General features: G+C 34.3%; 1 protein-coding gene across 1 annotated transcript; it reads right to left on the bottom strand.

Annotated features, from left to right (window-relative positions):
* Nucleotides 1–16,518: 16,518 nt before the first annotated feature.
* Nucleotides 16,519–17,964, bottom strand: LOC102664050 (uncharacterized). The gene has a single exon (XM_006574160.1). The coding sequence runs from the start codon at nucleotides 17,962–17,964 to the stop codon at nucleotides 16,519–16,521; it is 1,446 nt and encodes a 481-aa protein (XP_006574223.1).
* Nucleotides 17,965–18,154: the final 190 nt, after the last annotated feature.

The raw sequence follows: 18,154 nt of genomic DNA, 5'->3' as shown, positions 1-18,154 counted from the left end.
AAAAGGTTTCCTAGTGATCTTGGTCAACATGCAAGTTTTGCATTTTTCAATGTTCATATCAAAAGGAGGAATCATACTTGTTTTTGACATATCTTTTAATCTTTTGTAATGAACATGTCCTAATCTAGCATTCCAAATTTCTGATTTTGTCATATTAGTTATAGAACTACACGAGGCCATACAAACAGATTCATGAACAAAAGGAATATCAATGTTTAATTTGAACATTCCATTACAACGATAATCAAATCCAACAAACGAACCATGTCTTGACAGGATGTACTTGTCACTTTCAAGTACTTGCTTGAAACCACAATTATTTAAAATCATACCAGACAATGAGTTCTTACGAATACCAGGTACAAATAAGACATTATCCAAATACAAACTTTTTCCGGAAGTAAAAACTAAATTCACACAACCTAATCCTAGGATTGGTTCAGTTGCAACATTGTCCATCTTCACAATAGAGCCATCATCGATTGGTCTAAATTCCTTGAACCAACGACAATCTTTGCACACATGGATTGTTGCTCCCGAATCAAACCACCAAGCAACGTCATCATCCTGCACATAGAATGCATCAGATATTAGTGATACATAATTTGAATTCATATTCGAATTAAAATTATTCACTACAATCTAACCTTGTTGCTTTTCAGGATCATTAGACCCACTTGGACCAGCCTTGTTCTTTCCTTTGAACACCCGGCAATCCCTCTTTAAATGACCAGGTTTCCCACACTTCCAACATGACAATTTTGTCTGTTTGTTTGGACCTTTGTTCTTCTTTCCTTGAAATTTTCGTTTGTTACCTTTAGCATTGTAATTTTGCTTAACTGTTCCACTTTCCTCTACCATATTAACGGAAGAGGAACCTGCTACGTTTTTATCATTGACTTTGTCAATTTCCTGAGCCCTCAGCGACTCCTCAATCATGAAATGACTATCGAGTTGAACCAGAGTCAACTCTTCCTTCTTATGTTTCAAGGTATGCTTGAAGTCTTTCCAAGAAGAAGGCAGTTTATCAATTATAGATGAAACTGCAATAGATTCATCCATTTTCAAATCATGTTGAGTAAACTGACCCAAAATCCGCAGCAGTTCATTATATTGTTCCATAACAGGCCTCGAATCAATCATTTTGTAATTAAAGAAATTACTAACTAAGAATTTGTTACTTGAGGCATCTTCTGCCATATACTTGGATTCAAGAGAGTCCCATAATTCCTTAGCAAACTCAACATTTTGATAAATATCAAAGAGAGAGTCAAACATACCGTTCAGAATGTGTCCATGACAAATGTAATCGTCGTTCTCCCATTTCGAATGCTTCCTTGTTTGATCCAGAGTTTCGTCTTCCATAAACACCGACATCGGTGTACTCAGCACATACACCACCTTCAATGTTGTCAAGAGAAAGCACATCTTCTTTTGCCATCTCCTGAAATCCTGCCCTTCAAACTTGTCCAACTTCGCAAACTTGTTTGTCATCTTCGAACTATCGTTCGTCATCTCGAAAGATTTGATTCAATCTTTTGTTGGTTAATTTGAAAATCGAGATAATACTGGATAAATCTGAAGTCGTGTATAACACTTTCAGATTGAATCAAATTTCGGGGTTCAACCAAAATTGTTTAATCGGATAAAATCAGAAGATTATAATTCAAGAGTTTTGTTTTGGTCTTGTATGTTTTGTCACACCGTTATGCTTTCTGAACCAGAATGATTATTTATGATCAAAGAACAGGTGGTTTTTGGCGGTTGATAGAAGTTTTTTCTTTTTAAAAACTGCCGTTGATGGAAGTTTTAGTAACTTCCATGTAACTTCTAACCGTTGATGGAAGTTTTAGTAACTTCCATGTAACTTCCAAAATTTGCCTAAACCGAACATCTCGTTATTATATTAAAACAAGCGTGCACTCTTATTTTAACATAATAAAGAGATCAATTACACTAAAATGTCCAACATGCATGGTTGTGGTGAGTGCACCCATGGCAGATGCTAGGATCAACTGCGGACGTGTCGCGGCCGTGGTGTCTCCATGCCTTGGCTACCTTCGGAGGGGCGGAAGACCACAGGCGAGGTGTTGCAACGGAGTGAGGAACCTTCACGCCCTGGCCAAGACCACCGCTGACCACAGGACGGCATGCAACTGCCTGAAAACCTTTGCAAGAGGTCTTGGTAGGGGTGTCAATGCCAACAATGTAGCTACACTCCCAAGAAAATGTAGAGTCAACATCCCCTACAAGATCAGCATCTCCACTAACTGCAACACGTATGTGAGACTGACTACTCACTCCATATGCTTTCATTTCCTCATACATTTTCATTCAGTAACTCCTCAGAGCAATTTCACTAGAGAGCAATGATACACAAAGCATCATTTATTTCACTAATACCTAAAGTGCAATACTCACTCTATATATATATATATATCCTCACATTGGTAAAGAGAGTAGTAATTTTTACCAAGGGGATTAAGTCTAGTGGTAGGGAGTCAGGATGGGCCCAATGGTAAGAGAGATCTAAAATAAATTATAAAAGAACGAATTGTATGTTAATTTTTTTTTGTTAACATATGTGATTTTTTTGTTAATATATGTGATTTTTTACTTTATAAAAACTAATAACAAATATTTTTTTGTGAGCCTAAAATATAAATTTTAATTACTTTATCTTTAAATTGGTCCTATTCCATTAAAGAAAGTTTTCACAACTAGTATCTGATCATAACTTAAACATGATTGACATGGAAAGGAAATATATACCATGGGAAACTAAAAAAAAGAGTAATGTTTGATTTTAGATTCTCAAAAAAAGTAAATGGATTCTTTTTATTTTCTATTTATGAAAATTTGTCATATATGATATATGAACTCTAAAGAGACCAAAGATGATATATTTTTTTTTGGAAAGATAAGGACCACAAATAATACCTTTACATAAATGAAAGGCAGCAAATGACAATTTATTTTTTAGGGACTAAAAAAGAACATTGTATTATTTGAAAGGACTAAAAGTATATCTAACCCCATTTTTAATTATTAGTTAAAATCTAACCTTTACTGTACCGAGTCTCATTTATAATTTTACATAATAAAAAATTATTTTTAAGAAAAGAAAAAAGAGGTTAAAAGTATGTTATTAACTTTAATCGTACTTAAATGGTGTTCAGAAGTTTAATTAAGAACTAGCTAGTGTCATAAGTTTGTGTAATTTGTTACGCATTCATTTTGTAACTTTATTTTACTTGACGAGCATATAGATGATTATTTTAGTTTGAAAACTTGTAGTTATTTGAGTTGATTTGTTAAATGGTTTGTGCAATATTGCAGCATCAGGTAAGGATGGATGATGAATCTCAGGATCTTGTACAAGGAAGAAACAGCAGGTCAATTTTTCAGTCGAAGGATACTATATATGATAATAGTGCTGCTGAATTAACTAATGAAAATAATTAAAGGGAGGTTGATGAGGGCTCCACTTGTGCGAGTCTCCTCTTGATCTCGGTGTGTCTCTTAGTTTTTTCCGACTTTGGTCCAGTTATTATGTTATTATTGTACGTGTTCGCTGAAATTTGTCTCATTTGGTTGTTGCATGTAATAATGACATATATATTGTGCTGTAATTCCTTGCTACTTGCTAGTTTACTTTTGAAAACTTTCGCAGTTGTCTTAATGATTCTCCTCACCTTAATTCCAAATCATTTCTCTGCATATATAGAGTATTATTGGAATCATCAGCCTCTCAAATAAAATTCTTCTAGACATATATAGTTGACAAAAATACACGGTGTATAAATATTTATTTTATATAATTAAAATTTATAATAAATAAATATTTTTAATTATATAAATTATATTATAATATGTTAGAAGAGTGTTTTAATTGTATGGTTCAATTTATTAGTGACACCATGGCAAAAAATAATACTATGGTTAGTAATTTTTATCAAGTTAAGAGGTCGGTGCAGAAATTGGGTCTCAGTTGTTTGAAAATTGATTATTGCCCGAACAGATTCATATTGTATTACAAAGAAAATTCAGATAAGAGTATAACTAATTTTTTTTTTTTGTAAGTGATCGATACTTGACAGCTAATAGGAGAGGGATTAAAAAGAAGTTTCCTGATAATAAAAAAAATGTGGTACTTTCCACTCATTCCAAGACTAAAAAGATTGTACTCTTCAATGGTCACTACATCTCACATGAGATGGCATAGTGAGAATTAGAGAGACCCGAATGTCATGTGTCATCCATCTGATGGTGAAGCGTGGAAGCATTTTGATAAAATGCATCTAGAATTTAGTTAGGACCCTAGGAATATCATATCAGGGTTATGTTCAGATGAATTTAGTCCTTTTGGTCAATTTGGGAAGATTTACTCTTGTTGATCGATTATCTTAATTCCATATAATCTTCCTCTTGGCATGTAAATGAAGAGATATGTTTTTAACTGTCTTAATTCCAAGTCCATTAGATCCAAGACACAAGATTGATGTGTACTTGCAACCACTCATAGATGACTTGTGCACCTTGTGGAATGATATACCAACTTTTGATGTGTCATTGAGGTAGAATTTTTTTATGAAGGCTACTTTGATATGGACAATCAATGACTTCCCAGCTTATGGGATGTTGTCAGGTTGGACAACTGCTAGCAGACTTGGTTGTTCCATATGTATGGAACAATCGAAGAAATTCACAACTTTAAATTTTCACAAGGTCTATTATTTTGATTGTCATCACCAATTTCTTTCGCTTAATCATGCATATAGGAGGAATAAAAAATCATTCAAGAAGGATCAGGTTGAGACCTCACCCCCTCCTCCATGTTTGTCTAGTCTTGACATTTGGAATAGAGTTGCACATTTATCGCTCTGTCTTGAGTCACAAGAAGAAAAAGATTTTCCTGGTTATGGTATTGAACATAATTGGAAGAAACAAAGTATATCTTGGTTGTTGTCGTATTGGAAAACATAGTTTTTGCATCATAACATTGATGTCATGCACACGGAGAAATGTGCTTATGAATGTCATTAACATTGTGATGAACATCTATGGCAAAAGTAAGGATACACCGAATGCTCGAATAAATTTAGTAGAAATATGTAATCAGAAGGAGCTTGAGTTGGTAGATGTTGGTCGTGGCAAGTTTTTTAAACCAAAGGTAGCTTATGTAATGACAAAATCCCAGAGACTCATTATTCTTAAATGGGTCAAAGAATTAAAGTTACCAGATGGCTATGCCTCAAATTTAGATCGGTGTGTGGATCTTAACAAGGGAAAAATCATGGAATGAAAAGTCATGATTGTTATGTTTTCATGCAACAGTTGCTTCCAATTACATTTGACTCATTACGAAAACCTATTTGGAAGTCACTTGTTAAACTTAGCCAATTTTTCAGAGAACTAACTTTGACAACATTAAATGTTGAACAACTAAGAGTTATGCAAAATAACATACTTGTGTTGTTGTGTAAGTTAGCACAAATATTCCCACCAAGCTTCTTTGATTCAATGGAGCATCTTCTAGTTCATCTACCTTATGAGGCAAGAATTGGTGGTCTGTTCCAACATCGTTAGATGTATCCTTTCGAGAGGTATAAAATGAGTAATCATTTATACACCATTGTATTATAAAGTCATTTTTTAAAAACTACTTATTCATATTAATTTTAGGTTTTTACACTCCCTAAAAAATAAAGTCAAGAATAAGGCTAGAGTCGAGGGATTGATTTGTGAAGCGTACTTAGTGAAGGAGACATCTACCTTTGCCTCGTTTTACTATCTTGATCAAATTGCAACGACAAGGACTAGGATGTCTCAGAATATTGATGCAGATGAAGGTTATTCTTCTTCTCCTCCTATACCAATTTGCAATTACCCAGGAAGAGCGAGTGGTAAATCCAAAACATACTTTTTGGACCAAGTTGATCTTCATGTTGCTCACATGTGCGTTCTTCAAAATTGTCCAAAGTTTGAGCCATATTTAGAGTAAGATGATTTTAATACTTTTATAACTCTAATTAATAATTTAATGATGTTATGTTGTGTATTTTGAGTAATTTGTTTTCTTCTTTCCAGTATTTATGAGAATTTTTTGAGGAAGCTGAATCCCATTGCTTCAGATGCTCAGCTTAACCAAGATATTTCATCCAACTTTCCTACATTTTTCAAGTAATATGTAGGTTAACACCTTATATATTATTCAAATAATGTTTCTTCCATAATGATATGGTCTTATATACGACATTAATTGTTAAAATTTTTAGGTTCTAAATCCAGAAAATAATATTCAAGATTCAAAATTGGTTAATTTGGCATGGGGACCTAAGAGAAAAGTTGAATCATGGCCTATCTACATTATAAATGGATACAAATTTCAAACTGGAATGAAGACATGAATTCTTCTAATTATGGTGTTTATGTACGGGGAACTAATGGTCAACTAGAATCTTATTTTTATGGAATGTTGTCTGATATTATTCAATTGGAGTATAGTAGAATCCCGTTGGTGAAGTTAGTTCTATTCAAGTGTGATTGGTTTGATAATACTCCTTATATAGGGACACGAGTAAATAAAAAGTATGAGTTTGTTGAAGTAAGGTAATCAAAAGGATATACTAAAGCATACGACCCATTCATATTTGCACAATAAGCAGAACAAGTTTATTACACAACATATCCCAAGGGACATCGAGAATGGTTAGCCGTAATGAAGACAAAAGCTCGCAACATAACCACTGACAATATAGTAAGTGAAACTAAGCAAGAGGTTCCATACCAAGATGATGAGCTTGTAGGGCTTCAAGATGTGTTGGAAGTTGACCCTGATGTCATTAATGAATCTCTTGTAGATGTTGATGGCGGTGGAGAAGAGATAAATGCAGATTTACTTAAACATCTAGACTTGATTGGACCAAACGAGGATGAATGCATATTAAGTGAGAATGAGATTGAGAGTAATTTTGATGATACAGATCCTTCTTAGATAATTCATACATTAAAGTTGATTGCATATCTTATGTTCATTGTGTGTGTGTGTGTGTATAGTTACATTTGTATGACTGTGATTTGTAATAATTATTACTTTTACTCTTGTAGTGAATATGAAAGAGAAGATGAGTTACCTATTTTGGTGTGGAAAATATGTTTATGTGAGTTTTCATTAACAAGTTGGGTTTATTTGTTTGGTACTTCACTTTTTATTTATTTGTTATTAAATATCATATATATATATATATATATATATATATGTATATATATATATGTATGTATGCATGTATATGTACGTGTGTAACAAAATCAAATAGGTAGATAACAAACAGAGGTAGAAGTGGTGGTCACAGAACATTTAATCGTGGTACAAGACGTGTTGTTAGTTTGGGAGCTCCAATTTCCACTAACCCTTTCACCTCTTCCATTCACATATCAACCTCAGAGTCGATGATTCGTGTTATTGCACCAGCACCACACACAGTTCCTATAGCTCAAATATGACCTTTGTAAGTGAGTCAATTCCTATTACCCCTGTTGAAGAGGCTTCACCTTCAGCATCATATGATTCTCTTACACCTGAGTACCCACCTAATCCAAATTGTGAACATATTGTTGATCAGAGGCCTTTCATTCGTGCATATAAAGGAGAGTAAGTGCATTTTTTTTAACTAATTTTTCTTAAAAAAATTTGAATGTGGTATTGACAATGTTTTTGTACATAGGTTTCAACCAACATATGGATGTTCTAGTATCATATCAAATATCATTAGGGCAAAGTTTGATGAACCAACTGCAAGTTGGTTGAAGGTATCGATTGACCTTCGTGATAAGTGGTTTAGAGAGTTTAAGGTAATTTGAATTATGGTTTAATTTAAAATGAATTGTTTTTTGTATCATTTCTAATTTAGTTCTTGTTTCCTATTTTATGCAAAAAGAGTATAGGTGGTACCCAGTAGAAGAGCGAACCATTAGTGCTATTTTTGAGACAAAAGTTTCACACATTTTGAAAAATGCAATAAACAAGATCAGAAATGGTCAAGATTAAGGAAAGTGGATAACAACCAATGTTGGAGGAGCCTTGGATGAACATTGGTTCTACAGATTTCCTAAACAAGAGCTCCACTGCCAAGGCGAATCGATTTGTTGATAGAGGAGCCTCAACATACTGTGGTTCCATATCTACTACAACTCACTTCGAAAAGCAAGTAATTTCACTTTATATATATATATATATATATATATATATATACACACACACACACACACACACTTCATTGATTTTCAATTCAATGTAATCAATTAAATGTTTTACAATTTTAATTTTTTAAATTTATGTAGTCAAAGGAATTTCAAAGACCACCAACTGCTTTCGGAGGTGATGGAGAAAACTAAGAAACTGAAGTCGGGAGAATGGATCAATGATAAGTCCTTTGAATTTGTTGTAAGTTATTTTTTCTAATTATATCACTTTATTTGATATATAGTAGTTGATATTATAAATGAACCCTTACCTTTGGTTAATATCTCTTGAACTTATTTACACATCTTGATTTTCTTTTCTTTAGCTAGTGTTAAGTGTTTGTGATTGGCTAGTATAAACTTTGAAGCCTACTATAATAGATTAAAGTCAATTTTTTCTTGTATTAGTGGTGATTTTCTTGAATATTAATCATTATATACCGCCTACACATTTAACAATTTATCTTTATACCTCACTTTATATTGAAGGAAAAATATCAACATCGTCAAGAGGAAATCTTACAACATTTGACAAAGGAAAGCACATCTACACAGGATTCCCCTAACATTGTTACTTCTGTTAATGATAATGAAATATATTTGAATGTTGTTGTAGGTCTAAATTACAAGGGGAACGTGTACGTGCTAGGTACTTTGAGCAAAAGGTTTAGATGCTCAAAATCAGCTCCATCTACTTCTATTGCTCCTGTGGAAGACCAAATAGAGGAGATGCGTGAGACAATTAATAAATTGAATGTTGAATTTTTGGCAAAGACAAATAAGGAGAGGACACTTAAGGAAAAGATGTTGCAGCTAATAGAGAATCATGACCACCAAAGTCAGGAGATGCGACAACAGATGCAAGAGCAAAATGAGCAAATTTGTCAACAAAATGAGCAAGTGCAGCGTATATTACAACACTTGCATGTTTAGTCTATCGTGTCAGCTCCTAGTCCATCAACTATCATAGCGGATGGAATTGAGCACCATGTTGATGATGCTCAGGTTGATCGTCCTCATGTCATGTTAAAGGATCATTGACTCTTGGTTATTATTTATTTTAGTTTCATTATTCCATGTTAGTTATAAATTTGAACTTTATTAAACTTTGACATTGCATTTTATTAAACTTTGAAAACTTTGAAGTTGCACTTTATCAATATTTAAATTAGAACTTTGTTATTAGATATATTTACTCATTATGAATGTCCAGTTTTATTTATAAGTTTGATTATACAATTTAATTAAAAATTATATTTACAATTGATAATTACTAAGTAGGTCAAAATGTAACAAATGAAAAAAAAAACAAAAAATACAACATATTTTCGTTTAGCGACTGAATCTGCACCGAATTATAATTTTAATTAATTTTATATTTTAAAATTAAAAATTAAATAGCGACCGAATTAGCAATCAAATTGCATTTTTTATTGCAAAATTCACTATTAAATAGCAACCGAATTAGCGACCAAATTATATTTTTTATTTAGCGGCTAAGCTTAGAAAGTAATTTTTTAAAATTTTATTTTAAAATTCATTATTCAATAGCAACTGAAATAGAGACCAAATATTATTTTAATTTATTTTATATTTAAATTTAATTATTCAATAGCGACCAAATGTTATTTTAATTTATTTTATATTTAAAATTTTATCTATTAGCGATTGACATTTTGGGTTGCTGAATTGTCCCAAGCAAAACAACAACCAAATATGCAGTGATCGAATTTTTTTTTTCGGACGACTAATTCGGTCGCTAAATAGCGACTATAGAGAAATTCGATGACTAAGGACTTAGCGACTAGAGTTTTTGGGACATAGAGAATTCGACTGCTAACACTTTTAGCGACCAAATTTAACGATTTAGCAAACAAATTTGTCGATCGCTAAATCATGTTTTTTTGTAGTGGATTGTTTGAATTTAAATAGGTAATGTAGAGACAACACATAGAAACACAAGACAAGTAAGGCTTCACAAACACGGGGAAGCATGCAACAGACACAAGGAAACATGTAACAAGTTGAAAAGTGTGCAAAACCATAAACTAGTTGGTTCACAATTAACTCATGAGTCATTGGTTTTGCTAAATATTGACCGGCTCATATTGGTTTGAAAATTTTTGTGATCAAATAATAGGCTCAAATAGGTTAGTGATTGATTTCTGGTTTGTCCAACATAACTGGTTAAACTGATCAGTCCAAGTCAAGTCTAATAACACTTGGCTAAGGGATTAATTAAGAGGCCTTATGATGGAAACAGTGAAAAATTAATTTTTTTTTCTAGCATTGGGATTAGGAAGGATGGTATAAATGTTCACATGTTATAAGTTGTTGACAACAAAATTTCCTTTGCACATTCTTTGGTGAATAATGTCATCATCTCAAAGTAAATTAGATTCATTTTTTTCTAAAAAAAAGTCATTTTATTCACCACACAAATTATTTATGTTTTTGATAAATTGTAGAAATATTATGTTGATAAAGAAATTATATGATAACTACCAAGAAGATTTAACTTAGTTGATTAAATAAGATGTACGAATGTTATAAACCTCTAGTATTATCTTCGATTCCCACGAATAAAAAAAATTATATAACAACTTATTTGTTTTTCTTCTATTTTTTTAATCATATCAGTTGTTATTTTATATTTTTTTCTATTTCTTTTCTATATTTCTTATTTATAAAAAAAACATATGCAACACATATATAACCATTTATAAACCAATTTTTGTGTCTATTTTTTTCTATATCATTTAGTGTATTTTTTTCTCTTGCTCTGTTAGTTGTAAAAATTATTGTATTATTTAATTATTACTACTATAAAAGTTTGGGGTGTAAGTGGTTTGGGTTTTATTGAACTTTGTCTATTTTTTAACCTAATCTAATTAAAACTTAATTGGATTAGATTGAGTTGAGTTTACTTTTTTATTTTCCAATTTAATCCAACTCAAATCCAACTTTAATTGGATTGAATTGAGTTGGTTATCAGATTAGGTCATTAAAAAAACCTCACCTTTTTAAATCTTGTAAAAAAGTTTAAAAAATCCTCAAACTCAAAAATAGTAAGGATATTTTTAAAATGGATAAATAATCAATTTCGTTCTTATAATTTTTGCTTGGTGACAATTTCATTCCTGTACCATGGAAATGAACAATTTAGTCCACAAATATCCAAATGTACCGACAATTTAGTCCAACCGTTAACTTATCTTCATTTTTGTTAACATTGAGTGCATATTGGCACGTGAAGCTTGAAATGGCACATCCATATATGCAGGTCTGCCAACAATATTTTAGACTAAAATGTCAATGAAATTTTTAAAAAAATGTTGATTTTTTTTATTTTTGAACCTAATGACTATTTTTACTTCACAAAGGTATCGTGAACTATTTTGTCGTTAAGTTATATTTATTGGAGATCAAAGTGTCATTATGTAACAACGTATTATCACAAAACCAAGAAGAAGAAACTTCTTCTCAAAATATCCATTATGTTTAAAAATAGAAAAATAAACATTTAAAACAATTTTCACTGACATTTTACACTACTAAAAAAAGGCTTTCAACATCGCTTCATTAAAATAACCGATGTTAACGAAAGCGCGGTGGCATTTTTGTAATTAAATGGAGTTACTTAACATCGGTTTTAGCAAAACCGATGTTAACTACTTCATGTTAACATCGGTTATTTAAAAAACCGATGTTAACATCATGTTAATATGAATATGGTAACATCGGTTTTGGAAAAACCGATGTTAACTTCATAGTGTTAACATCGGTTTTGACAAAACCGATGTTAAGGAGTTGATGTTAACATCGGTTTTTTAAAAAACCGATGTTACCTTGTTGAAGTTAACATCGGTTTTTACAAAACCGATGTTAACAGATTCATCCTAACATCGGTTATCCTTAAAAAACCGATGTTGATGTTGTTATGTTAATATGTTAAAACGTGATGAAATTTCACAACTCGCGCGCTCGAAAACCCTGTTGCATTCTCTCTTCTCTTTCTCCTCCCACCCGAAATCTGCCGAAAACTACTCGGTCGACACCCACATTGCCCCACATTCATTTCAATACTGTCGGAAACCGCTCGTTGGAACCCACATAACCTCCTATCGAAGAAAAGTCGAAGAAAACCCTACATTACTGTTGGAACTGTGGGTCGAAGAAAACCCTAGACTGCTCTTGGAACAGTCGTGGGTGCTCAAAGCTCAAAGCTTTGTACGCTGCCAATTAACAAGGTATGAGCTCTACCTTAGTTTGTTGCTCTTCTTATTAAGTTCTTAATCAGTGCGATGGCATTGTCCGAAGGTTCTTATCAAATTATTGGGTCATTTTGTCCACTTGGCTAACCATATAAAAGTATCAATAAGAATTGTAATGTGGGGTTTCATTTTGTTGTGGCAGTTGATTGTGCTTTACGTGGTTTTCAAGCTTTACGTGGTTCTCAAAGCTCTTTTCCTTTAACCTAACCTCAGAACTTGATTCTCGCCTTTCATCAAAGCAAAAGGATTTGAGGATTGAAGACCGAATCACTGTGAGTTTTATTTTTAATATTTGTCTGTCACATCATAATTGGATTTAAATTTTCAGGATAGGGCTGTAGAGATTTTTTTTTATGTATTACAAATATTACATTAAGGACTAGTCATTTTATTTTATATATTTGAAAGATGCTAATAGGTAGCTAGCAGGAAAAACAGCACTACAAAGCTTATCATTGGGGGTTCAGCTTTGTACAGATGTATTAATTTATCATTCTGTCAATGCCTGATTAAATGATTGCTTATATATAGTTAATTTATGCTTACAGGTGAGGATGAAGCTACTTTAGCTCCTATAAGTATTGATTAATAGCAAGATGGCACTTTGAGCAAGATTTACTCTCTGTAAGTTTTCATATCAAAAGTCAAATGCTATTGAACTGGATAAATGCACATTATAATTGGTGTGCATCAAGAAGCCTACTTTTCCTCTTAATGCACTGATAAACACTGAGTAGAGCTACTAGTTTGAAATTAACCATTTAATTTACGAGAATTTGATTTACATTAATTTTCAACAGTTCAATCTATGCTAGTTAGAAAATATTTTAGACTGGATCGTCTCTCTTTCCCGCTTGTTGTTTTGTGAATGAATTTGTGTCTCTTATAATGGGCTGGCACATGGGCTACTTGGCCCTATGGGTTTTTTGGCCCCTACCCCCAGCTGCATTATATGAGGGATCACACTCCCAAGTTACACTACTATCACCCCATAAATACAGACAAAGCTTTTTATCTATAGATTCCTTTTTGGTTTCTTGGATGCACAGGATATCAATTTTATGTGACAAGGTCAGCTTCCTGATGGCAGACCATTTGATACCACTACCCAACCCCCTAGAATTGTATGATAGAATATTCATGAGTCAAGTTGTTCCTTTCCCATCACAGCTTGTGGTGCTGTTGATATGTCAGCCTGTTTTAATTCATTCTTCATCTTGACTATGTTGCTTGAATTCTCTTCGAAAGTCATTCCCAAATCTCTGGCTATATCCCAAAAAACACTCTCCTGGGCCTCCTTATTCTGTTTGTTTGATTTGCATGGAATATTCATAATAAACACAGCAGCACCAGAAGTACTGCTGGTGATTTATACATAAGTGCAATGCACCTAATTTTTTTTTTGGAAGACAGAAAATATATATATTATTAATATGTAAACCAGTACTAGCGGTACCAGAGATAAAATTTACAAGGCACCAAGGTGCTACCCTCCAAAAAAACCATCCAACCTAAGCAGCAAAAACATACAAGCCCAACCCTAACTAGGCAACAAAATTCGTTATATTAGAAGACCAGTGGTTGAAACTAGTACTAAAGGTCTTTATCATTAGCCTTTAACCATGACCAAGCTAAAAAAATAGCATGATCCATGACTTTATAGGGGTCAAAAGGTTTTCCTTGGAAAATCAAATGATTCCTATGCTACCATATAGAGCTAGTTAAGGCAATCCACCACCCACATCTTGTACTATGGTTCACATTTGCCCCAAAACCATCACAGAATTGAGAGAAATGGTTAACAGGGTTAATGGGAAGGAACCCTACTACCCGGATCCAGCTCATAGATTCCCACCACAGGCCATTTGTCAGATTACAGTTGAAGAACTGATGGCCCACATCCTCCTGCACACATCCACACAAAGGACAGGTAGCTTCCTGAGTAATGGCATTTCTTCTTAAAAGATTGTCCTTGGTGGGGAGTCTATTTTTAAGAAGTCTCCAACAAAAGATCACTGCCCGAGGGGGGATTTTCAGCTGCCAAATTGTCTTAAAGATCTTCCCATCTGAATTTAGTGAGCTGGTGTTCATGCATAATCTATAAGCTGACTTAGTGGTGTACTGTCCATTAGGTTCAGCCAACCACAACATAGTATCTTTATCCTATCTCTGAACGGGAACAGAGCTGATTTCCTCCATAAACTGCACAGCTAAATGACTTTCATGATCAAATAAGTTCCTCCTCCACCTCATGTCCCACCCCCAACTATCATGAGTAAAATGGCCCATATGTGAAATGTGGGCCTTTTGCTGTCTACTTATCAGGAAAAGCTGATTATATTTCTGCTGAAGAGTGTATTGTTCCCCTAGCCAATTATCTGTCCAGAATTTAATATTTTCCCCACACCCAACCTTCCAAGACAAGTTTTCTTTAAAAATACTGTGGTCCGACTGATGATACAGATTTCTAATGTCTCTCCACCAGTGGCAATAACCCCTTTTGTCTCTACCATTTTGGAATTTTGACCAACCACCATATTTTGAGGTTATAATTCTGACCCAAAGTTGTTGCTGATCAGATGCAAAAGCCCATATCCATCTTCCCATCAAAGCTACATTGAATTTAGAAATATCCTTTATCCCCCAAATCCCCATCAGTCTTAGGCAAACAAATATCAGCCCATTTCACCCAAGGAATTTTTTTATGATCATTGTCTCCACCCCACAGAAAATTCCTTTGGAGGGATATCAGCCTTTGGACTATCTTTTGAGGTATGTTAAAAAAGGAGAGGAGATAAATTGGGAAAGCATTGAGGACAGAGTTTATAAGGGTGATCTTCCCAGCCATGGATATATCTCTCTGAGCCCATTTGGCTAATTTAGACTTGAATTTAGTGATGAGAGACTCCCACACCAACTGGCTTGAAGGATTAGCCCCAATAGGTATGCCTAAATAGAGAAAAGGATAATCCAGTTGTCTACAATGCAGGATATTAGCTGCTTCCAGAGCCCAATTGACTCCACCACCTATAATGCCAAACTGACTTTTGGCAAAATTAATCTTTAGACCAGAAGCTAATTCAAATCCTCTTAGTAAAGCCTTTAGAACATGTATATTCTCCCACACAGCCTCACCTACAAAAACAGTATCATCAGCATACTGCAATATATTGGTAGGTTCCTTTTTCCTTCCAACCAAGAAGCTTCTATACAGGTTTTTGTGGACTGCTTGTCTCATCATACCAGTAATACCTTCACCTACAATATTGAAAAGCAAGGGAGCTAGAGGATCCCCTTGTCTCAAACCCCTTGTAGGGATAAATTCCTTAGAAGGGCTACCATTAATCAAAACTGATATAGTTGCTGACTGGAGGCAAGCTGATATCCATCTTCTCCATCTTGGGCAGAAACCCAACCTAAACAGCATGTAATCCAGAAAAGACCAAGACACTGAATCATAGGCCTTTTCGAAATCCACCTTGAAGATCATCACTGGGTTCTTACTTCTCCTTGCTTCCTCAACCACCTCATTGAGGATCAAGATACCATGGAGAATATGCCTTCCTTTAATGAAGGCTGACTGCCTTTCATCAATTATCCCATCCATGACAGACCTCAATCTGTTAGACAACAGCTTGGCTATCACTTTATACATACATCCTATCAAGGATATAGGTCTATAATTATTGAAGGACTGAAGGTGATTCATTTTAGGAATTAATGCCACAAAGGAAGCATTGCTGCCTCTAGGAAAGTTGCCATGAGCATAGAACTCATCCACAAATCTTCTAAACTCTGGATTCAGCACATCCCAAATTTTTTTGATAAAATTGAAATTAAGGCCATCTGGCCCAGGGCATTTATCACCTCCACAGCTCCACACAGCTTCTTTGATCTCTTGGTCAGAGAAAGGGACAGTCATCTGCTCCCTTTGCCCATGAGAAATAGAATTAAAAGGAACCCCATCCAAATAAGGTCTAGAGTAGTCCTGTTCAGTAAATTAGGTATGAAAAAAATTAGCAGCTGCATTCTTCACCGTATTGGGTTGCTGGACCCACACACCATCAATAAAGATGTTTGGAATAGCATTGAAAGCTCTCCTGTAATTTATTATTCTGTGGAAATAACCAGAGTTGCAGTCCCCTTCCTTCAACCATGTTGCCCTAGATTTTTGTCTCAAAAGAGATTCCACTGCATTTGAAACATTCCATAATTCTTGCTGAAGGGAATTTCTGACCTTGAGCTCTTGGTCAGACAAAATTCGATTAGAGGCTAGATCCTCCACCTCATTTAATTTCTGCTGAATGCTGAATATCTTATTGACATCAATATTCCCCACTCCCTTACTCCACTGTTTTATAGCAGCTTTCAAGTTTTTTAGCTTATTTTTAAGGACAATACCCCCCAAACCTCCCTGCTGATCATTACTCCAGGCCTCCCTCACCATTTTTTGATACCCTTTCTGCTGCAGCCACCAGTCAAACACCCTAAAGGGCTTAGGACCCCAATCCACCATGTTAGTTTGCAGAATCATTGGACAATGATCAGAGATATCCCTTTGTAGAACATGTTGGCAACTCTCAGGCCACAAAGATAACCATTGCTCTGAGACCAAGAATCTATCAAGCCTACTTTTTACATAACCATTAGGCCTAATCCAGGTATAGCTAGACCCAACACACTTAATTTCCTGAAGCTCCATATCAGAAATCCACTGATTGAAAACTGAGATGTCATGTGGGTCTACCCTTCTTTGAGATAAGCTGATTCTTTCCTCTGAACTTCTAATGCTATTAAAGTCCCCAATAACACACCACAATCCCCCTGGATTAGAGGCCTTCAATTGCCTCAGGTCATCCCATAAAGCTTTCTTCCCAACAAGATCACATGGAGCATAGACATTGACAATCAACAACTTTTGATTATTGCTAATGCATATCCCTTCAAGCAATAAGAAACTTCTACCTTTCTCCCTCTTATCTACCTCAAAAGTGGAGTTATTCCACATACATAGCAGGCCACCAGCAGCTTGCACAGAAGGAACACAATCCCACTGAGCAGTCGAGTCCCCCCAAATGGCTTGACAAATGTTCTTATTAAAGTCCTCCCTTTTGGTCTCTTGGATACACACAAGGTCCACCTTGCAAGAAAAAAGCAAAAGATCCCAAACTGAAACTCTGCAATACAAAATTAAATAACAGCATTGGCCAAAGATCCCAAACTGAGTTTTAGCATAATTAATTTTCAGACCAGAGGCCATCTCAAAGCCTCTAAGCATTGCCTTCAAGACAAGAACATTCTCCCAAGAAGCCTCAATACCAAAAATGACACTCCTCAGCCTGTTTGCCAAAAGCTTGGCTATGACTTTATACATACACCCAATGAGAGAAATAGGCTTGTAATCATTTAAAGATTGAGGATGACTTGTTTTAGGAATAAGGGCCATGAAGGAAGCATTGCTGCCTCTACGAAGCCTCTGTACATACACCTTTTTCTTGTTTTCTACTATGTTATTGTCTATAATTGAAATATAGTATAATTGTTTTTTTCTTCTTCTTAAAATTTGAACCGGCGCTATCATTCTTTGAATGCCATCATCTACCTTTAATGATTCACATCTAAATTGCTCCCTGCTT

Source organism: Glycine max, chromosome 1 (assembly GCF_000004515.6).
Source record: "Glycine max cultivar Williams 82 chromosome 1, Glycine_max_v4.0, whole genome shotgun sequence".
NCBI classification, from domain to species: Eukaryota; Viridiplantae; Streptophyta; class Magnoliopsida; order Fabales; family Fabaceae; genus Glycine; species Glycine max.
This window is presented reverse-complemented; position numbering and strand designations above follow the sequence as displayed.

Bases quoted from the DNA above. Each gene is read 5' to 3' on its own strand.
- LOC102664050 (XM_006574160.1), bottom strand. From the start codon at position 17,964: ATGGCCCTTATTCCTAAAACAAGTCATCCTCAATCTTTAAATGATTAC.